Source organism: Buteo buteo, chromosome 13 (genome assembly GCF_964188355.1).
Source record: "Buteo buteo chromosome 13, bButBut1.hap1.1, whole genome shotgun sequence".
Taxonomy (NCBI): domain Eukaryota; kingdom Metazoa; phylum Chordata; class Aves; order Accipitriformes; family Accipitridae; genus Buteo; species Buteo buteo.
Window position 1 is genome coordinate 7779436 of NC_134183.1, and position 23158 is coordinate 7802593.

General features: G+C 45.0%; 1 protein-coding gene across 4 annotated transcripts in view; it reads left to right on the forward strand.

Moving 5' to 3' along the window:
- The window catches only part of TMEM104 (transmembrane protein 104), a 42886-nt gene that overhangs the window by 8757 nt on the left and 10971 nt on the right, over positions 1–23158 (forward strand). For 3 of the 4 annotated variants that reach the window (XM_075044483.1, XM_075044485.1, XM_075044484.1), the window contains 3 exons: positions 2567–2666; positions 3471–3579; positions 19918–20011. In XM_075044483.1, the coding sequence (XP_074900584.1) occupies positions 2567–2666; positions 3471–3579; positions 19918–20011 (303 nt within the window). The remainder of the gene's footprint in view (positions 1–2566; positions 2667–3470; positions 3580–19917; positions 20012–23158) is intronic. The other variant, XM_075044486.1, reaches the window with a different exon arrangement.

Here is a 23158-nt window from a genome sequence, read left to right on the forward strand (position 1 = left end):
GAGAGCAGACAAGTTAAGTATCTCCCTCTGTAGATACTTGCTGAAGTGCTTCCTTCTGATGGTTGTACAGAAAGGCCTTCAATAAGGGCAGTTGCTCAGTGACCAGTTGCTACTGCCTAGTGCTGAGAAACTGGGCCACACTTGGGAAGTCCCAGCTCCAAGCACCAAGCTCTGCAGTTTCACAGCTAGCAAATGTCTGGGTGAGTTTTTGTTCATGGTATACAAAGCATGGATCCAAATGCAAGGTGTCTGAGGGCTTTACAGCCTTCAGAGGGAAGGCTGGTGAAAGCTTTGCAATAAACCTCAAAGCCTCTGATTTCTAGCAAGTTCTCTGCTCCTTTCTCTTGACTGATTTTTATTTTCAACAATCTGACAGGAGTTGAATCTGCAGTCCTGGGAGGTAAGCTGGGGATAAATCTCAATTTCAGACTGTCTGCTTTCTTAAAGGGAGCTGGCTTAGGTTTAGGCTGTGAAGGGCCTGTGTGCTTTTTCAAAAGAGCTCGCTCTGAAGAACTTGAGGGTTTTTAATTTTTTTTTTTTTAATTTGCAATGTTGGGTGCTTTCTTCTGGGACCAAGCAGTCATTTATTGCAGTAATGGATTCTAGGCACATCTATCATGCTGTTTCCCCACAGGAAGTAATTGATTTTTTTTTTTTCCTCGCTTTGTGTCCAGTAATGAGAGTATTGATCAGGGAGGGTCAGCAGCAGTTTATAAAAGAACTGATGCTAAAGTCTTCCTGCCTTCAAGAGGATGAGTTTGGGAGAGGAGTGTCACCTGGACTTCCCACAGACAGAGAAGTCAGCACTGGAACGGGGATACAGTGTGTGCTGGGGGGTGGGTCCTTGGTGGTGCTGCTGGGGCTTAGCTGGTCATGTTAGCCTTATTTTTTGGGGGGTGGGGGATCAGTAGCAAATCCCAAAACGGAATCTATATCTGAGTCTGTGTAGTCCTGTGCTTAGTGTGTATTGCAACTCTGTCCTATGTCAGATATTTGTTACAACCTTCAACCCTTTTTAATGCGAAATTGGAGAAAACTGGTAGGTAGTTTGTTGCCATCTTCAGAACAATGCAGAGATTCCTCAACTGTGAAGCCATCTTAAATCTTTCACAGAGGAGGAAGACAAGGGGAGAACTATATGAAGTGATCTGACAATTTCTGTAAGATCTCCATTTGTCTGTTTAGACAAACCAGGAACAGCTTTAGAGTACTGGCTTAGCATGTCGCTTTACAGAAGCAGGGAAGTTTTCTTGCTGCTTTCCCAGTGCAGCTGGTTTTTTTAGGAATGTTTTATGTTAAGGAGGCTCAGCGTATTGAATAATTTATTTAAACGAAGGAGGATGCTTGTTAATGTTTCCTGACATCTGGAGATCAAGGGGTAGTATGATGGCAAAACATGGTAAAACTTTGGGGCATGCAAGCACTGTAGAAATATTAGTCCGCATTCCTGCAGTAATGCTGTCCTTGTTTGATAGTTGTCACATGTGAGGCTTGGAGAGGTGACTTGATTTGCCCAAGCTGCATTAGGATTAAGCATTAGGTGGCATCACAACTTGAAAGTATGGGCAGGTTCCTTGAGCTGTTTTCCTTCAGTGTCAGTTTCCTAAATGAAACAAATCTGAGGCTTTTTTTTGTAGCTCACCAGTGTCTGAACTAAAATAAGTTCCAGTTCGTTTTTCCGTGGTAAGATTTATACTAACTTGCTTGGAAGAAAAGAATCCTGGTGTCTTATCAAGCATTTCTTTATCCCTGCAGATTTTAGCCCTCCACAGCAGTGTCTTGTTGTGCCCCAGTAAGGCTGTTCTGTGCACCCAATTAACTTGTATAAGACTTTTTTTAGTCTTGTAGGTGAAAGCAAGGCAAGCTTTAAAAATAAAAAAGAAAAAAAAACTATCCAAGAAAACAGTATGGGGCAGGAACAGCATACTCTATGGCAGTAGGGGTGTTAAGAGGGCTGCAGAAACAGACTTTTAAAGCTTTGCAGGTTTGAACCTTGGCTCAGGTTGCTGATGATGAGGAATCTCCCAAAGCAGCTCCATTTCAGCCCTGTGGAACCTGAGCTCTGCAGCGCCAAATCCCTAACGTGAAAGGCCTGCAGGTTTGCAAGCAAAGGGTTTGGAATTGGCAGAGGACTAAAAGCATCTTCTCTCTTCATTTCACTGTTTGTCAAGCTGTGCTGCCACCAAGTCCGTGAGCATCAGCTAGATGTTTGCCTGTGGCTGCTACAAGTTGACAGCTTCATCTGGCAGATGACTTATGTGAGACCTGTTGGTCTTGACCAGCAACTGGAGGATGGGCTTGAACTAGAGGGCCTCGTGTCAGGTATTGAAGGAGGCAGAGTTGAGCTCTGAGGCATCCTCTGTGCTGTCAGTTGCTGTGCTGTGGCTAAGTTCCCTAAGCTGCTGATGTGACCCTTGGGTGGAGTTTGCTGCAGAAAGAATTAAACTGTGGAGGCAAATGGTGGTTTATTTCTAAGACCTTGAAAAAGCTTTGTGTATTTGAAGTGCATAGTTCAAAAGTCCCTGTGTACTCTGCTGTCTCTGCACAATATTTTCTTTTCCTGCAGTGGGTGTCAACCTCTTCTATTTCTGCATAATTATCTACCTCTATGGAGACCTGGCAATCTATGCAGCAGCAGTACCGGTCTCTCTCATGCAAGTGACCTGGTAAGTGTCTTTACTGCTATGGGGTTGTGTGCTTGCAGAGAAGAGAGCAGGCTTTTGGATTTGATGGTGTGATAAGTCTGGGATCAGCTCTACTTTCTGAAGAACAGAGTGGAGAAATGATTCAAGGACAGCTTATTGTTTGTGGGTGGGAAGGTGAAGTTGTTTTATATTCCCCATCCAAGTGCCTGCTGCCTGCCTGAAAAGTAGCTGACCTGATTTCAGATGACTCCTCAAGTGTGAAGTACTTCCAGCTTCAGCACCTTGCAGACATGGGACTCGTTGCTCAGTAGTTTGATTGCTATGCCCTGTGCAATATTTTAGCTTCTCTGTCTCTGGTAAGAGCTGAGATGTGTGATGCTTACCAAGTCTGTGACCAGTGAGTGGTGACATACATGGACTTAGCTCTGGACTGAAACAAGTTCCTTGCTCAAAGAAACAGATAACGAGAGAGATTTGTTTGATCAAAACTGTGCTGGGCTGGATTTGGACTCCTGACTTGGAAATGGAAAACCTCAGTGATCTATATATGACCCAAACTTGCTAGCTTGATGACCAAATGACCAACTTGTAAATAACTGCAGACAATTCAAGAATTTGCCTTTAAATATACGGTACTCAATGACTTGCTGTGTTACACAGCCCAGAAAATGTAAGGGGGGGGGGGGGGGGGGCGGCAGTGTTCAGGGAGGGAGGGGAGGAATGAACACTTCAGGTCTCTGACCATTTCTCTTTCTTGAATGCAGGAGAGGGGATGACATCTGCTAGGAGTTAATTACTGTCTTTTGTTTCTCCCTCCTTTCCCAGCAGTGCCACTGGCAACCATTCTTGCAGTGTTGGAGATGGCACAAAGTATAATGATACGGACAAGTGCTGGGGGCCAATTCGACGAATTGATGCTTACAGACTGTATCTGGTGAGTTTCTGAAACTGGGATGACCATTATTTCCATTTAAGCTTTATTTCTACTGGGTAGGGACTGTTTCCTGTAGAGATGATGTGGTTCAAGTGAACAACAGAGGTGTGAAGCTTTCGGTTCAGTCTGAACTTTTTGGCCAAATACACCCTCTCTATTCTTGGTAACATGGCTGTATTTTGGTTTGGTGGCTGTCAGAATAATCCTTATGATTCTGAGTTCAAGTAGAGTTCTGTTCTTCTCGTTGTGTAGTTTTATATTGCTTAAGCAGGTGATATGTCCATGCCAAAGGGTGGAGGGTTTTTTTTAGTGGCTGGCTAAGTAGTTGTTGCTTTGAAGGTAATTGTTGTCAATATACTCGAGTATATTAAGCTCTCTTGAGTGCATTCTTTATGTGAATAACATTGTTTATGCTGCAGGAGAATCTGTTTTTTGAGAGATGATGGAAACGGCCCACTTAAACAACATCCAGTGCTATATGCTGCTTTAGTAATAGCTTTCTGTCTAGTTTAGGATTGTCTATTGCATCTATTACTGTGCTGTGGTTCTGCTGTGAAAGCAAGGTTTTTCCCAAAGGATGATAAACACTGCTTCTCTTGAGCTTGGGAGGAGTTGAGCACTCGTACCTGGAGACAGATGTCAGCAGGGCAAAATGTGAAGAGGGAGGTATGGAAGTGCTGCATAGCATGGCTTCTGTTAAGGGTCTCAGTGAGACTTTTAAGGAAAAAGAGTGAAGGTAGCTGTGTGTGTGCAGAGAAATCCAGGGGTAAAGGCTATTTGAAGCAATTTTGCAGTTTAGTACACTTGGGACCTGCAGTGGATCACATCCCTGAGTGCACTTGTTCCAGCGTTATAGCAAAAGTAAGAGCTGGGCCTCAGAAATATTGGTGAATGTCAAAACCTAGTTAATTATTTAAGAGAAATATTATTGCTTTATTAAATTGTGTCTTGGTCTGTTTCTTTAAAACTTCCAGAAGATTGAAGATTTCCTTCCTGAATTTCAGTAACTCTCCCTGACCCAGCAGAAGGAGTTAGTCAGAAAAGGCAGACATGCATTAATTACTGCCTGCATCTCTCAGATATTATGTCTATAATTCATGAAGATAATTGTTGTTAGGACTTGAAAAATTAAAAAATTAAGACTGTGTAAGCATTAGACTTGCCGTCTGTGTACATAACTCTGAGGAGCTTTTCCCTCTGCTTGTCTCCTCTTGTGGATTTGGAGAATAAATATCTGCAAAGTCTTTGGTAGTGGTTAATCCTTCCCTGCTCAGTAATTGAGATGAGAGTTTCAGTGCTTTTCACTGCTCCCCCTTAGAAGTAGGGAAGGATTGTTCTTTGTGGGAGAATGTACCAGTCTGTGGTGGGTTACTGGAAGGGGGTGTGTGTCCTACTATCACTGTGTTCAGGAGACTGCTGGGTGTCAATGAACTCTGAATTGCAGGTTTTTGTTAAGGTCTCTAATACTTCTTCCTGGATGATTATGGGAGTAAACTGGGACTTGTTCTACCTCTAGCTCTCCTGGCCCCACTCTCTGCTTGACCTGTGTGTTTTTATTCTGCAGAAAACAAAAATGATGATGACTTCCCTAGAGAGCGATAAGAGATGTAATAATTTATAAAACATTCAGACCCACAGCACTGACACAGTCTTCAAGTTTGGGCTGCCTCTAAAGAGACTCTGCTGGTTAATATTTTTCCCCTGCAGTCCTGTTTGCAACGTGGACAGCTAGTGACCAGTAGTTAAAGCTCTTAAATTTTCTGAGAGAAACCTGGGTGTGGGAGGGAAGGGATAGGAAGTTGCTTGACTTCAAGCAAAAAATTTAATAGCAAAACACTGTAACTATTGCTACAAATTTTGTCCAAGCTTCTTGTGTATAGAAGTGGAGTCTTGAACATGCAAGAAAAGCTGAAACCTGCCTGTCTGAAGGGGAAAAGGCAACACAAAAGTGAGAAGGGGTGAGATGCATCAAGAGCACAGCTATTCTTTTGGTCCCAGGGGATCATACCCATAGAGAACTTGCTCTGTTTTCTTGACTTTTTTTCTTTTTTGAATTTTTGCTTGTTGGAATAATTCAGGTTCCACGTTTCAGTGGACAAACAAGGTCTCTTTTTGCAGGCTAAGTTCCCCTGTGGCAAGGGGACAGATGGACACTGCGATCCCAAAAGAAAGCAGCTGAGTTTTTGGATCAGCCCTTTTGTCCTAGATGCCGGCCTCTAGTTTTCTCATCTCATCCTAGTACTGTATTTAGGTTTAAGTGACTTTTAGGAGCAAGATGGGTGGATGCAACTGGAATCTCTTCTTGCCTGCTCCAGTGAAGCAGGTCTCTGGATGTAGTCTATATATTTCTTACTCTGTGCATGACTCCACAGAAAGCCTTTTTTGGACTACCAGGAGAAATAATCTATTTGAGGTTTTCTGGGAAAATTGTGCCAATGGGAGCTGTCTTGTGCCAAGTACCACCAGTCTGCCAAAGATCTGTGCTGCCTTCCTCCTGTCGACTCTTTCTCTCCCAACACAATGTCTTCTTTTCAACAAAAACCATTTCAAACGTTGACTCTTGGAGCTGGGGGTGGAGAAGGGAATAATGACTGATGTAAAAATCCTATTTCACGGTTTATCGTCCAAAAAAGGCCTCTGGAAGCTGTCTCTGCTCTGATAGCTGTGAATGGAAGCTGAAAACTATGTACATAATGAGAATATTTAGACAGATTAAATCCTTCTCTTGAGACTTGCTTGTCTGTGCAGCATCTTTATTGCTACTCCAAAATTTCACACCTAAGTGTGACTGCAGTCTTCAGAGACCACTAGGCCCCTATTAACCTTTGTCTGAACAAATGGTTATCTTGCTTCTTGTTTGTAAATTGCTTTGGAAAATAAAAGCTTGCAAAATAAATAAGTGAAGGCAAGTGCAGAAAATACTGAAATAGCTTTTGCTCCTGTCCCATCACTTGCTGCTAATATTTGCCTCCTTTTTGGGGCCGTAAGAGTCCTGGGAGGTTTAAAAGGCGAGCCTTGCTGTGCTGTTCCACGCCTGTGAGGGCAAGACCACGCAGGGCAAATCGGCTGGAAGAAAGGCATGTGTTAGATGGCCCAGCGACCTTGTTGAAGGCAAGCACTGATTACAGTTAAAGCAGATCGATGGCTTTCTATCTTTGCTTCAGATCTGTCACAATGCTGTCATGTTCTCGACAGCTGAAGTGACTCCTGAGTCCCTTGGCTGTCTCGATGGCAATGCTAAGGACAGGGTCGAGTTCTGTCCGCACTGAATTCACACTCCAATGCAGTCGCTTTATCATGCTTTCTGTAAGGTCAGCTGGGCATCTTCTGTGTAGGCTGTGGGGAAGGAGCAGTGGATTTAAGTTTCAGATCTCTCATCATAACACTTTCTTGTCTTTATGTTCCAGTGACGTAGGAATGTGACATAATAGTCCCTGTTTCTAGAAAGCAGATACTGAGATAAATAAGAGATTAAATCCTGGGGATCAGCAGCAATTTAGAGTGTCTGATCCAAAATGCATTCATGACCTGGCAAACAGCACTTCTCTTCTGCACCAGGGCAGCCGTTGTAACTAAAACCTCTACTCCCTTCTCAGCCCTCCTCTTCTGGCAATTTGGGGTATGGTGTCTTCCCATGATGGAAAGGAAATGGCTTAAGTTCTCAGGGGGAACCGTATGCCTTTCAGAAGAGGCACTGGCACAGGTACTCCTGGTAGCCTGGCTCAGTAGCGTGTCAAAGCTACCAGGTGCATCTGTTCTGTCTGAGTCTCTGTTGGTTTTTTAGGTGATTGGGAAAGGGACACGGCATCCGCTTTTGCCGGTTCACAGATGCTGCAGTATCGCAGGCAGCCCAGCGGGTGCAGGCCGAGCGAAGATGGGAGCGCAGATGGTTTAATGGAGATTATCCCAGTTGGAAACGTGCTTGTGCAGTGAATAAAATGAGCGGGCTTGCAGGCGCTTACCGTCCCTCTTCAGGAGGGGACAATGTCACCCCAGCCTGACGCTCTGATCAGAATACCCAGTGACCAGAGCAGGGCTGGGCTGCAGCTGCGGGAGTCTGTGCAGGGGGGTGAGGAGGTAGTCTGAGGACATGTACAATTGCTCAGTGCCAGCAGAACTTAATCGGCAAATGCAAAGGCTGAACTGATAAGTGTTGATGTAGATCCCGTCTGCCTCGGTGCACTGCTGCCTTCCTGGCCCTCTTCAGCTGTAGGCTGGAGTGCCATGCTTTGTGCTGCTAGTGTACGTGCTCTGCTTCCCTCCTCGGCATTTATCCTTCCGGACTGTGCCGCATGTGTGTGCGCACCCCCTGCTCTGGGTGAAGGTATCTGTGATTTTTATTGTCAGAACGGATCTTTCCAGATATATTTGCCTGCACTAGTTCAGTTTTATCAGCTTGTTCAGTGCATGAGGCTCTTGTGGCCTCTCTGTCCATGGTTGCCTTCCGGCCTCTGTGGGCCTTCTTTGTGGGCTTTTTGGTTTGTTTTTTTTGCCTCCCAGCAGTGATACGAGGGGAGCCCTCATGGCAGTACTTGAACATCCATGCTTGATCTAAACTGTCTCTTGCCAACTGGGAGCTGGAGAAATAGAGCTGGAGAAACAGAGCTGGAGCAGTGCTGCAAGCAGAGTGCTTCTTCCAAGGACACCTGGATTTGCTCTGCTTGTTCCCTCTGCAGCAAGTGCTTTTCCTCTGCCCTGCCTTCCTCAGCTGTGCCCTGCAGCAGCATCCGGTAATAAATGGGTCACAGCTGCTGTCTCCTGGATATTTATTCTTACAGGTCTCAGTGTCTAGAGACCTTGAGAACCAGCAGTGGGGAAGGTAGCTGCTTCAGTGGCAGGTGTCTGGAGCAGGGAGGGCTGATTTCACAGCACATCAATCAAAACAGTTTGGGGTGCCTGCCCTGGGCTCCCAGGGTGAGCTGGGGGAAAGGCAGGAAAACTGATGGAAGTTTACCCTGCTGGTGTGAAGCCATCATCTTGTTTAAATAAATTGCTTAAACTGTAGCGTTGTTATGTTCCAGGTTACCCCAGCTTACAGTAAGGATGCAGCAGGACTGGGGCACTATTAGCATGTCACCCTGAATATCCTGTAAGAAGTTATTCATGGTAAGACCTTCTTGCCAAAGACTTTGCATTATGTTCCTTACCACAAATGCTCTGATGCGTTTTATTATGATACTGATACAGAAATAGAAACAAACGTACAAAAAAAGTGGCTGCTACTTCTGTGCATGGATGCAGTTATGAAAACCTTCAAAATGGGAAAAGCCTCTCAAGGGTCCAGAATATTACGCCATTTCTGTATGTACAGGCACCTGAGATTTGAGCCATTGCTGTGGCAGGAGAGGAATTAGTACTGCATTAAGCATAAATATCAGTAGCCCTAACTGTTTGTTACAGGTGCCTCTGAAATACAGCTTTGCTTGGCTAAAAGCCCAGTCTCGAGCTGATTTGAGTCTTCTCATGCCTCTCATCTAGTCAGCTTCCAAAAAGTAAGGTCAGTTAAGTTGCTGCTTTACTCTGAAGTGGTTGAAGAAGGACAGGAGCCAAGTTCGTTTAAAATAAATGGTGTCTGGATGTGGGATGGGAAGGCAATTCTCAGCTTTTTTTATTGTGAAACTAATAAGGTTGAAATTGGCACACAGCCTTGTTAATATGGCATAAATCCTGCCTCCTTCATCCTGGTCCATTCTTCTTCTTTGGGCTTGTCAATAAATTCTTTTGATTGCTCACTTGTCATATGCCTGCAACAGATAAACTAGCTCTTTCGGAGTTTCCCACAGCCCTTGTGTTTCCTAATGCAAAGGGGACTTCAGATAATAACTGGCCTTGTGAATAAGGTTTTTCCTGACCTGGCAGAAGGAGAAGCAGACGAGTGCACTGTTGTGAAAGTGGAATATAAACTTGTTGTACTAGTGACCTAAGAGCTGGAGTTCAGCTTCTGGTGTGTGATTTTTCTTGCTTTCCTTTGTAACTGATTGCATTCTGAGTAAAAGAAACATCAGCCAGAAGGCAAGCCTCCCTGCTGCTAGGGCTGGGTAGGAGGGTCAGCCTTTGGTACAATAGTGAAGCCAACTGCAAGACCACAGACTGAAGCAACTAACTTTAAAGGATTAGCCTGTCTCTTTTCACTGGAAAATCAGTAGTGCAGGGGACTGGAATGTTTTTTCTGGACAGAGCTGTCTGCTCACAATGAGAAGTGGTTTTTCCTTAAGTGGAGCTTGGGTTACACTGTCACTTGGATGCTGAGCTTTTCCAAACGGCCAATCATTCCCCTCGGCCACCTCTAGCTGGCAAGGGCTGTTTCGAAAGGAAGCGTGCTGTGCTGCTGGTTGTATGCCTGGCCAGATGTATTGCAGGTGCTACCAGCCCTTAAGAGAGGCAAGGTGGCTGATCTGACGGGCAGAGGCCACTGGTGAGCTCAGATGCACTTGGCTTCCCTATAGAAGAATGTCCTGCACACTTTAGTGCTTGGTTTGGCTTATGTGATGATGGATAGTGGGCACGAACCTTGGAAGCAAGCCAGCTAAACAAATTGGGCATAGAGGCTCTAGATATATCTCTGTTTGCTTTCATGTACTTCTGCAATTATGAACTCACCATGGTGTTTATTGGGCTCAAACTACAGCCCCTGCCGCCCAACAGAGCCACCCTGGCAAGGCTGAGAGGCCACGCTGCTGCCTTTCCTAAATAAAGCTGTCCTTTGGAGTAAGTCCATTTGGGCAGCAAGGCACCAAAGCTGACACTATTCTCTCTTGATATTGGAGACCAATCTCTCCCAAACAGGGCAGGCGTCAGAACCGGTATCTGTTTGTGATCACTCACTCACTACACCAAGTTGTAAGGGTTTAAAAAGGGTCTTTTAAAATTCCTTTCTTGGACTAGACTGTTCCAGCAGACTCACAGATCTTTCATTTTTGGAACACTTGTAGAAAATAAGTAGTAAATGCATTTCCCCTGAGCGGTGTTACTTTATGCAGTGGTAGTAACAGCATCATAGAAACAGAATTGGAGAAGACCTGTTAAGTCAGCTAAGCACATCCCTGGGAGATGCAGTACAAGCCTTTTTTTCAACAGCATATTTTCCAGTATTTTGTTCAGTGTTTTAACACCAGTTTTGTTTTTAAACAGAGGTCTTGACCTTGCTGCCTGCCTGATTCGCATCAGTGTTCTCATCGAGTAAGACAGCAGTCTTGATCTCTTCTCCCCTGAAATTATCATTAATTCCTTAATATACAGGTAGAAAGCACCAGGGCTGCAGAACTGTGCAGTTATGCCACTCTGAACATTACCAGAGGCTGTGGAGGGAAAGAGCTCTGGACAGACTGGTATCTCTTTATACTTCTAAATAAGTCTGCAACTCCTTAACATCCTCCTAAATTGCTCTTTATGTCTGGGTGAGATCACTGATGCTCTTGTCCAAAAATGTAGATTTTTGGACTACATCAGCAAATCCCACACGTGGCTCATGCTTCTGTAAGCAGGACTATAAATACAAATAATGCAGCTGGGATTTATCTTGTAAGTTGAAGTCGGTATAATGCTCTCAGGCAGAGCTGATCTCTGAAGCCTGTTGCACCAGTTTGGTGTGCACTGTACAGGGAAGGCAAAGGAGGAGGCTGGGACCAAGCAGACTCCCCACTAGCCCCAGGCAGCAAGGCTTTATCTCTTGCTTTTGTGTTGCTGCAAAGTAGTTACAAAGTGTGGGACATTTCCTTTCCTTTCCTTTCAGGCAACTCCTGCCTGATGCAGTGAAGGGGGGGATAATGGTGTCCGTGAAACTACATCCTCCAAGCAGCTGAAGAGTCGTGTGAAACTCAGCTGAGAAGTTTGTAGGGCAAAAAATAATGAGGAAAAATAATGCCTTGGTGGTGGAAGCACTGTTTGTGTTGTGGCAGACGAGGTTAGTGGCCTTCAGGAACAGTCATCCTTGCTGAACCCAAGTACTTCCTAACCCTGGCAGTTTGTAGCTTGATATGTTTGCAGGGCCCTCTGTGCATCCATGTCACGCTGGTCCATCTCTACCTCACTTTATGCTGTCTAACCCAGGGGCTTTTGTAGTCAATATAAATATTGTTGTAGTTGCCAATACCCTGCCAGGAGAGGCTGTGAATATGCAGGAATTTTGGGCAGTGTCTGTGTATAATGATTATGCCTTCACACTTTGTTGGAGGGAACTCATTAATCTCTCCTACGGTACTAATAAATTGGGGAGGCGGGGGACGACTCCTCAAGGTTACCCAGTGTCAGGAAGGAGGAAGGCTCCTGTTTCTTAGCCTGTGGGAGGTCAAAGCAAGCTGGTGGTAGGGGGTACAGCCAGACCTGGCTCTGCAACTTCTCTGCTGTCCTTCCAAGTATCACAAACCAACCATTCAGCTCTCCTGCATCTATCCACTTTGCTGCTTTCCTCCTGCTTGTTCAGATGCAATTAGGAGATGCAGAATAAGGGGGAGACAGGGGTCAAGGAGGCGGTAAAGTGATTACAAGATGCTGCAAATGGCTGTGCCATAAATACTCCAATGATAAAAAATTAGATGCCCGTCACCTCAGGGTTATTGCTAGCCTCCATCTTTTTCTTGTGAAAAATGATAATGGAAGTGTATTTACCCTGGAGAGTGCAAGCTTGCCGCTGGCTGTGATCCTGCACACCCCAGGTGTGCCAGGGACTGCAATCCTTGGACCAAATGACTTTCTGAAAACACTTTGTGCCTGGATTTCTTCACTTTAAGAGGAGGAAGAACTGGTTTTCCAGGGTGTTCTTTCCAAAGTGAGAAGTTCCTGATGCTCAGAGATGGGCCAGCTCTAGAAATGGACTGCAGCCCTGAGTCAGGATGGGGAAAGGAGAGCAGCACCCTCTGGTACTGCCTTGCTGTCCATGTGCTGCTTCTGCCTTGACCTCCCAGAGCTGCATGTACAGGCTGCTCAGTTGCCAGTTGGTCCTTGGTGTGTTGGATGCTCAGCAAGATCATAGCTTGCAAGGACCTCTGCTGGGATGTAAGTACACTTGTTTGCTAGATGGGCAGTTAAAATCAAAAGCTGATGCTGGACTAGAGCCTTTGAAAATCTCTTGATCATATTCAGATCCACTAAAGTCAGTAGCCTTTGGGATACAGGCGCTTCTTTTCATCTCTTGCAGAAGGTCTTCCATTTTGGAGGAAGTGCTGGGAGTACTGTGACATAGGAACCATGAGAGGCAGCATCCAGCTTAAAGGGTACCATGGGTGCAAGTGGGTGAAATGCCACTTGCTTTGCTGGCAAAAACTGGCCTAGCAGCAGCTGAAGTCTTAGTTCTTGGAGGATACCTCCTCCCTGCCTTAAGGTACTGGGGAGAAAGGTGGGTGAGGGCTCCTTGGTGCCAGCAATACGCTTCATGTGAGTTATGACTATAAACCTCTGCCAGGTGTCCAGAGAGCAGCACGTTAATTACCGGAGCTGCTGTGGCAGCAGATGCCTGCTGTACTCAAAACGTAACTGCCCTTGTTTCTTTATCTATAAATATTCCTTGTGGGATGTCTGGCAGTTGCATCCTCCCTCCATTGTGACTTCCTGACTCTACAGGGGATCTGGAGGTTAAAATCCCTCTTGCTTCTCAACTTCTTTGAGCAATCCTTGTTCTGCGGCTGGTTTATCTCTTTTCAACTAACTTTAAGAGCTTCATAATCACTTGTTGGCTGATAACTTGCTGCCTATCAGCATAGCCCCGGCTGCAACCCTGCCTCCAACCTTGAGAGGCTGTGGATCTTCAGCTTTATTTTTTTTTTTCCAGCTCTCTAAAAAGCTCCTTCCTGAACAATCAGACTCCTTTCATGTATTTATATTTGTACTGTCCACTGCAAGGGGTAAAGCTTTACCAACGAAAGCTTGGATCACCGCCCTCACTGATGTGCCATCTGGCTCTCTAGCTTGAGATATGAGCTCATGCAGGAGAGAAACATGGCCTTGTCACCCTAGCGAAGGGGAGGAGAGATATAGCAGAGGGGGCACTGCGTTGCACTTGAGACCCTTTTCCCTTGATGTGTTTTAGCTGAAAAGCACTGAAGCCCTGGTGTGAGTGACTGGAGCCAGCCGCTGGGTAGCATAGCAGTTGCCACAAGTTGAAGTGGGTGCAGAGGGGCTGCGGGTAGGTGTTGGTGGAGCTGCAAGTAGCTCTGAAATGTTGTAAAGCTCGCTCTTTATTTAGGAGCCCCAAACGGGACTGGGGAAAGCACCTTGCATTTAATATTTCTCTCTAAAGTCAGCTCTAAAAATTCCCAGAGGATGTGAATAGGAACACCAATTCATAAGAAACTACTCTACTGAAGACAATAGGTCTAGTTCAAGCTTCCAACCAGGGATAAAACCTCTGACCTGTGTCAATGCCAGTAAATCAAGTTTTGCTTTTTCTTTTGGTTTGTTTTGGGGTTTTTTTTCCCCCTAGATGTCTCTTTAAACACACTCTAGAGGAGACTACCTGAGGTGGGAACAGAACAGCCAGTCCTTGGTTCTCCTAACATCTTGTTTGATCTCTGTACTTGCGCAGTCCGTTTTTGTTGGATTGTTTTGTCTGTCCCTTCTAGTGCTCCTCTGGGTTGTGAAATAGCTCTGAGCTCAGGGACATCTTGCAGAAGCAGAATGGGTGTCAGAATTGCCACTCCTGACAGCGTGTATGAAATGTCTGCTTTTTCCTACTGTGCTCAAGGAGACTTTCCTTGTGTCTGAGCACTGAATCAAACAAAGCTTCCTCTGGGAGGTGCTCATTCAGTAGAGCTTGCGTCTTCCTGTCAATATCTTGCTTTGCTGTGGGAATGCTGCGTGCCCATAGTCCTGTATAAAGCATTTAACTCTCAGCTTTCCAGCCAAGGTGTCAAAGTCTACGAAGGAGAGTGATCCATTTTGTTAAACCAGTAACTTTCATTTTAAATGTCAGCTTGCTCCCCATTAGAGTAGGGTTATTTGCTGTACTCTGTCTTGTGGGAGAGAGGTACTACTGCTCAACAGTTGTGAAATTTAAACATCAATATCTGCAGAGGTGGAGTTGATACTATCCTAAAATGAAGTTTGTCTGAGATGTTGGCACTTCTGTCAAGAGGAAGCAAGAGCCTCCAAGAAAGGATTTGATTTGGGGTAAGTTCTGGTTTTGAATGAGGGTGAGGAAGGCTGGGAGGAGGAGGAAAGGAAAAGGAAGGGTGGCTGGGGCCTCAGCCCAAAGGGAGATATTTAAGGAGAGAACACTACAACACCTCTTTACCATCTTCATATTAAAACTGAGGGATCCTCGCCCTGATATCTGAGACTTGTTAACTTCACATAGGTATGATAGCCATGTGCCACACAAATGCATTTATTCAAAAATTCTCATACTAGGAGAGGAGCAAAAAGAGTTTATTTGCTGCATTTAACAAGGTTAATCTTCCTGGTCTCACTTTGCTCAGGTAAATACCCTGCTTCTATTCAACCTGTCTGAAAGTTTCCAGGCTCTGAATCAACAAGAAGCAGTAGCTACTGCTTTTCATTCACTACTCAGCAAGCACCAAAGACAGATGCAATTCTTACAGATGAGTTTGTAGAGCATGAAAACAAGAAAGTTCTGATGACAGTTATGAATGAAGCTGGTTTTCAGATGGTCCTCTTGCAAATGTATGCAGGCAGTAGCCATAATGCTGTAACTACTGCATCTAATACATGAATCAGCTATGTTTGGGATGCTAATTGTGCTTCCTGAGCCGTATTGGCTTTTTCTGTAAAAGCTGCATGCTGGGAAGCAGATGAAAGCTATTGAACTGTACTGGTTCAGAGTGATAGATGGACCCTTCAGGTCAATAAAGAACCTGTTTGGTTAATACAGCCCTCTGACTGGCTTGAAGCATGTTTGTAGGGTCTGAAAGACTCTTGGCATTAGCTGGCCATCACTTAGTGGTTGAGAGCTCTCTTGGTGGCCCTCTTGGCTGAAACTAAGCTGATAAAACCAGCCAGATGTCCTATTAACGCTTGATCTTACTTTTGCTTTTTTAAGATAACCCAATAAACAAGGTTATGTAACCTAGTTTTAACATAAGAGCTTTAATAAAATATACTTTTAGAAATATATAAATATATATGAAACTATATTCCAGGCAATGGTAAGCCCTAGTTATTTTCCCTTGTGGCAAGAAGACTGGAGTTGACCAGCCTGTTTTTCACTTTGAAATACTAAGAGCTGACAGGTGCAGAGGCTGGGAAAGTGGTATCAGCTCAGTTGCCGGCTCAGAGAAGCTCCCAAACCTTGGTGCCTGTACTGTTGTGGCTTGGCTTGGTGGGAAGAATGGATTTGAAGACCCTCCCAGGGATGGAGCAAGCTGGTGTGCTGCTTGTGGCTCCTACTAGCCTGCAGGGAAGACTGTGATTTAGGGTGACAGGTTGCTGTTCTTTCCTCTACAGTAGCTGGCTTCTAATTTTCTGACTGGAAATGTCAGTAAAAGCAAGAAAAACACTGGTTTTTTGGTCACTAATGTGCTGGAACTTCATGCTGTTTTTCAGCAAGAGAAAGGAAGGAAAAATAAAGAATTTTGCATCTGTTGCATTTATTTGCTGTGTGTGGGTTTCATGTACTCTCTGCAGCAAGCCTAGTGACTTGTCTGGCCTTTTCCATTTAATGGAGGAGCTTGGAGAGAAATTAGGGAACCACTCTTAATAGCCAGTCCTGTGCAAAAACACAGTAAAGGTTTCTCTCTGCCATCCTGTGAATATAAACAGCATTTAATAGATCTAATCCTCCTTTTTAGCCAAAGGGAGGATTCCCTTACCTTGTTTAAGTTTAGCAATGAATCAGCCACTTACACCTGCTTGCTTCTAGTAGGAAACCACTTCACTAGTAGAAAAATCCTTAATCAAAGTAGACTATGCGCATTCTGCCTTGGGTTAATTTGCTGAGGCTTAGGAAGAGAATGATAAACTCCTGGAAAACATCTCGGCTAGCTCAAGAGGTGAACTGGGAAACTTGGGAGAGCTTTTTGATGTGCTGGAGCTCTGCATATTTGATTTCTGGCAGAGCTGACTGGTGCAGTTTCCTATGTAGGTTTTAGATTGTTTGAATTACATGTGTAATGAAGCACTTTGTAAATTATATCCCTCTGGGGGAGACTTGAGCTTGGAAAATATCAGGTGGAAAGTCTGGGTGTATGTCTGAGGTGCTTATTTGGGCTTACTTTTTCCTTAGGGAGAAGTTATGAAGCTAATTAACTTAATGGGTTGGAAGAGCATTTAGGTGTCTGGCACAGCAAGGTAGAGAAGGTAGACATACTCCTTCTAAGCATTGTGGTCTCTTCTCATCCTTTTGGGGATGTGTTTTTAAATAGAATTCCTGGCCTTGGGACTCTTTGGAGGCTTGATGATGAGATTAGCTGTAATCCAGGGACTGAGTCCTTGCCCCTCATGTCCTGACTATTGGTGAGGAGCTGGCCCCTCTTTTCTGACCTCTGCTCAATCTTGTAGAGCTGTACACAATTTCACTTGAAAGTGACGTTAATCTGGCTGTTTAATGTCCTCTTCTGCCCTGCCTTTATCCTTTCAAGCAGTCCAGTGTGTGCTGTGGCTTCCCTTCCTAAAAGTGATCGGCACAAAGCCCTGCAAAGCAGGGCAACCTCATCTCATTGCAGGTCTTAGCATTGTTTGTATTGATCCATGGATATCTATCTTGGATCACTAATGGGCATCAAGTGGAAAAGGTAATACATTTCTATTGCATTTGAATTCATCTCTCACTTGGTTCCTTTGGACCAGCTCCAGGATCTTGTTAAGAACAGAAAACACTGATCATCTTAAAGTATGGGAGGGGAATCTGACCATTCAGGCACAATGACTTGTATCTCTTCCCCATGAGTTGAGCAGTAAAGCCCACAGAGGAGGAGGAGAGTTGAAAGAGTCACCCAATGGATTTAGTTGTTTAAGATGCCTTGAGCACTGGAGAATAACTGCAGAAAGCAGAGTGTAACATCCAGAAGACTTCTTTCTGCTTCATTAGCAGATGTTGGGGAGCACATAGGAGACCCAGGTTCTTCCAGCACCTAATGACACTTTTGATGCTTTTCAGCAACTGAGCCTCAAATCCATCTTAACACAGCTCTTTCCTTGGTGCTTAAGACATATCTAGGTTTCAGCCCCCGCTGCTTCAGTACTCGGTGATCTTGTGTCAATCCTTGCCATAGTTTGTGGTCCTGTTTTGCCAATTGGTTCTGGTACGTTCTAATTTGCAGAAGACACCTGTTCCTTAATTATCACCATCCTTCGTCTGTCTCTCTTTGTTTCAGCTCTTTCTGACACGTGAGCTATTAACATGATTTGAAGGGAGGCTATGTTGAGCAGTGTGTGTGTTGGGAGAGGAGGTTGAAAGAGATTAGTCACAAACTTGAGAATAATTTCCAGTAAGAGAGTTGGTGTTTACTTTGGTTTGATCTGGGTCCTTGACCTACATCACTCTTTAGTCTAAAGTTTATTTAGTCCTTTGGGGTTTGTGCACTATCCTAGGACAGAATGGCAGTCTGTAGAGGGCAGGAGAGGGTGACAGGAGAGTGGAGTTAAGCTCCTGATTAGAAGAAAGGAGCAAGAGGGAGAAGAGTAAAAAGAGACTTGTAACTGGCTGGTTTGCTTCTGTGTTAAAACTGGAAGTGTCTTAACTGTTAAGGCTGTTTTAGCTCTTGGTCTTGCCAGTTACGCCTGTGTTGTAGTATTCTGAGTGATTTCAGCGTTTCCTCCAAGGATCCTCAATTGCTTCACAAATCTGAATTCTGTGCATGCTTTCTGTCCCTTTTTTTTTTTTTTTTTTTTTTTTTAAAGCAGAAAAAACAAGATGGTGTAAATGATGGCCTTGGATCAGAATATGTCTTCACCGAGTGATGTGTGAAACCAAGGGTTCTCTCCTTTGGTCCCCTTCTGGCTTTACTTTGGTTGTCTGAGAATACTTGTGATGCAAGGCATTTCCAATTTGCCTTGCAGATATTCAGAAACTGTCTCAAAAAAGGTTTCTTGGGGTTGTACTAGTCTTAAAATAGCTTGGATTCTGTTCTGTCACTGACTCTGTTGGGGTTGACAGAGACCTTGAGGCTCCACAGCCTGCCCCTTTGAGTCCCAGTTCTTTTCTTCTTTTTTCAAACTGCTTTAAGAAGTCATGGAAAAGAGCAACGTGTAAATATTAATGTTGAATATTACTCTTTAAAAATCCCAAAGGGATATCTAGAAAGCTGTGGCTTTCTAGATATCGCGTGCTTACGGCTTTTGGACCTGTTTAGTGTATCACTAGCCTGTACCATCCCATGGCAGGGCTCTCTTCTCTGACACCTGTTTTGTCTCCCTGTCACAAGTAGCTTCTCTCAGTTCACGTTCAGACCTCAGCCAAGGTGTGTTGTCTTCCTGCAGTAAAGTCTTTTCTCTTCTGTCTGGAGTAGGTAGGGCTCAAGTGCCACTTGGCGCCTGGGCAGAGGTGATGGGTGCTGCACAGGACACCGCTCCTCTGGACGCGGGCTGACAGCATGGTTGCCTTGTGTGCCCTAGGAGAGTGCTAGAAGAAACTCGCATGGGAAGCTGTGTAGTCCTAATTTCCAGCTTTGTTGGATATGTTTCGCAACCCAGCTGAAAGGGATGCCACAGACTGGTACTGCGGCATACCCCAGTTTAATTTGCTAAGAAACACTGGTCTCTTACTATACATCTAAGAGGCCAGTGAAGAAAGATCTGTCTTTATTGACGGTACCTTTAATTTCCACACTGACTGAAGTTCTTTCTTCTGAGTGTCTCTTTGATTATTTTTCTTCCTCACTTTGCACAGGTTTTCAGCTTCCAAGTCAACAGCTTAACTGTTATGCTATAGCTTCCCACTGTAAAACAAGCAACTTAAAGCTTGGGGAAAAAACATTCCAGGCAGACCTGGCTCCATTGCTGCTGAGCCTGGGACACCCCGAAGCTAACCCATCAATGTTAATGTGAGCAGACGGGTCATGGCTATTGCTATTCAGACCTAAACTGAGCATGTACCCGGACAAAGAGGCCATGGTTTAATATTTAATGTTCCAAAAGGCTTCACTGAGAGCTTTTACTGAAATGTGTCAGTAAAGGAGTGCTGTAGCAGTGATAGCAAGCGGCTGAGAGCCAAGAGGATCCTGTGGTCTACTTCTGCCCGAGGCATGTTCTCTGATACCAAGCAGCTTGCTTGACCCCCTATGTCTCAGCCAGCTTAGCTGTAAAATTAAGCAACAAAGAAAGCTCCATGACAAGCAGACATGTCTGGAGGTAAACTTTCAAGGCGAGCTTTGCTTGACTGATAAATTCATCTTATTAGCAGAATTTCTGGTCCTTTTAACCTAATGTGTGGTTTTGTTGTCCTTCCAGGCAGCATTCACTCTCCTCCTGGGTCCTTTCACCTTCTTCAATGTGCAGAAGACCAAGTATCTTCAAATCATGACGTCCCTCATGAGATGGATAGGTGAGTCTTGGCAGAGTCTTGGCCATCTCTTTACTGTAGATGGAACCTGAGTCACGCTACTGATGCATCTCTTTGGCAAGATATTCTTGTTCAGAAGCAAGTGCTTGTCAAAACAACCGCTTTGAGGAGGATTGTCCAGGCCTGATAAATCTTTGAGGAAAAGGATTTTTGTTCTAGGGTGGAATTTCTGATTAAAACAAAACAAATTGTTCTCAGTCAGACGTGAGCTGGTAGACGAGGTTTTAATCTGGTTTGCGTGAGAGGCAGAAGGGATTTGGAAGAGTGTCCTGTGTGGGGGCTAACCGTGATACCCACCAGTTGCTGTTCAGCAGGAAGTTTCTCATTCTCCCAGCATGTGTACAACAGACTTTGAAGAATCTTTTGTTTTGATCTGAGAACAAAAGGCAATTCTGACAGACTTTCTGCCCTTAGTTTTAGTTTTATCATCTGTTTGCATTTTCTTTTTCCTGGGCCTTGCTTTAGCGTAGGATGTGCTGCATTGGAAACCCCCAAACCAATGTGTGTTGTCCTTGGGAAGCTCCGCTCTTGTGAGTTCTCTCCAAAATCTTATTGCCAAGAACTTCTGGGAAGACAGATAATTCCCTTAAGGGAAATAAGACATCACTACTTCCCCCACCCCCCACCCTCCCCAGTGCTTTTGTCATCCAAAGATGCAGCTGCCTTGCATCTGACTTGTATGTGTACATGCCCTTAAAGGCTGAGAGAGGTGTGTGTGTGTTATGGAGGCTTATGTTGAGGTTTGTCTTGTTTTGTGTAACCTGGACAGAGTAACTGATATTCAGGGCTAACAGAGAAGGTGTAACAGCACCAGCAGCTTTTCTGCAGGTTAACATCCTCCTGGTACGTGGGTCCGGACCATTCAAGCACAGAATTAGTTCTGTTTATACCTATCACTGACCTGGAATAGGAAGAAAAGCTGCTTCTCGGACTATTTCCCACCGCGCACACGTGCTTGACCTGACTTCAGTTGGGTATCATCCCTTTTCTGTGAGTTCAAAGGCCTGTGATCCTGTTTGGAAGTGGCTGGCAGTCACTGCAGAGCAATAGAGTTTCTGTGTTCTAGAGAATATCTGAGATGGGGTTAAGCAGTTGTCACCCGGGAAAATGAGGTTGGATTTTAAGCCCTCAAGTCTCAGATGCTGAACAGCTTGAGTTAACAAATCCTGACCTCGGATGGTGTGAAAATCCTGAATGTCTGTTTTTCCCTTTTGTTGTCTGAGCACATGAAAGGTTTGAAAGCTCCCATGTTCTTCAGAGAAAGAGGTTATCTCATTAAGGGGTATTAAAGGAAGTTGTGGGGTTTTTATAAAAAAAAAAAAAAGAAAAGAAAAGTAATCTCTGCTCAGCTCACTGGCCTGTTTCCAATCAACCTGCCTCCTCTTTCCTGATAAAGACATCAGTCAGACCTCATCCTGTCTCTGTGACAACCTGACGCCTGCCTGATCTGCCACTGGTTTCCCTTTAGCCGGCTCCTTCCAGTATGAGGATTGCTAAACCTTGGCGTAAAGGCAGAACTGTTTCTCTTTTTCATCGCTTGATGGAGAGGGACAAAGGCAGTGTTTGCAGAAGTGTAGGGGAAATTCATACTTTAGCCTGATTGATTCCTGCGTCAGCACGCTGGGGAACAGCTGCCCCAGATAATGATATTTAATGACCCTGACAGCACCTCAGTGGCTACTTAGAGCAACAGATTTGTATGTGTACAATGAGTGATAGATTTATTAGGAAAGACGATTTATCAAACAGCCATGTGATGCAGGGAGCAGAGGAAAGCTCTTGCTGCAGATTCCGGGATGAGGATGGATCATGTACTGCCAAGATTTATCAAGCTGGCTTCTCCCATGTCCTCACATCACTGCTGTCCCTTCCTCCAAAAGCAGGGCTGTGAGTTAAACACGGGTTGGTCTTTTGTTGGTACTTGGAGAGCCTAGATCCTAAAGACTGGTCTTGGCTGGTGTTTTGTGGTCTCCTGAACTTTTCCTGCCTGAATGCCAATGGACGGATGTGGACTCTCTGTCCTGCTATAATCTGGGCCTTTTCTTCATCTTTCTATAGTTGGTTTTAGCCATGTGGTGCTGAAGGTGGTTCTCCTTCTGCAAAGCACTCTGAGCAGCAGAGCTGAACACTGGAGCTGCCAGCCTGGTCGTTTTGCTGGGTAAAAACCTCCCACATGGATAGTGGCTTATTCAGCTTACCTGTGTCTGCTGGCCTGGTGTGGATGGGAAGCTGACTCATGCTTTGCATCATGATATAAAAAATCAAGCCTACTTGAGCTGGGAGGTCAGTACAGGCTTTGCAACATGCCTACTGCAGGACCCACTGCACACCCTTTTCCCCAACCTGGTGAAAAGCCCCTGTGTTTTGGAGCAGCAGTGGCTGATGTAAAGCTGCACTGCCCCAGGTGTACTGGTGATTCAGATGACAGTGGCTGAGAGGATGGTTCTTGGCAGCAGGGAGAGCTAGCTGTGTGTGAAGGTCATTTCTGATGGTGTTTGTAACAGTGTCAGCCTTGCCTTTGAAAGTTGCTTTCCCTCTTTCTCCTGATCTAAGTGATAATCAAATGTCACTAGCCTCTTTCCAGAGCCTTGTGCTCATTGCAAGCAGCACATCAGCTAACAAAGCCTACAGCAGTCTCTTTCCATGCCTCATGGACAAGAAAAAATTAATTCTGTCTCTGAAAAACACAGTCTTAAACACTGGGACCTGAACTAGAAATTAAAAATGGGCCAGTTCAAAGAGTGTGGAGATGTGGCAGGGATCAGCCCTTCATCTGGCTGTGTTTTTTATCCCAGGGTAAGGGACTAGCCAGGACAGGCACCTCTGAAGTCTCTGAAAGGAGGAAGTTGAAGGAGGAGCTTGCAAGCCTAAATGCCATACTGCTAGGGCTCCCAGACAGATGGGTTCTTGTTGGCTGGGCCTGCCGAACACAGAGAGCTCATCTGGAAACAAGGCTGGCATGGTGAGGCGTTTCCCTGTCAGGACCGATAGGAGCACAGAGGGTGGATCTGCATCTCCAGGTGGAGTGGGGATGATGGCAGAGAGAGGGCTTCCAGAGGCATTGAGCTTTTGGCAGTCTTCTGAAGAATAGCAGCTTACATACTTGGCTGCAAAACTGATTGCCACCTC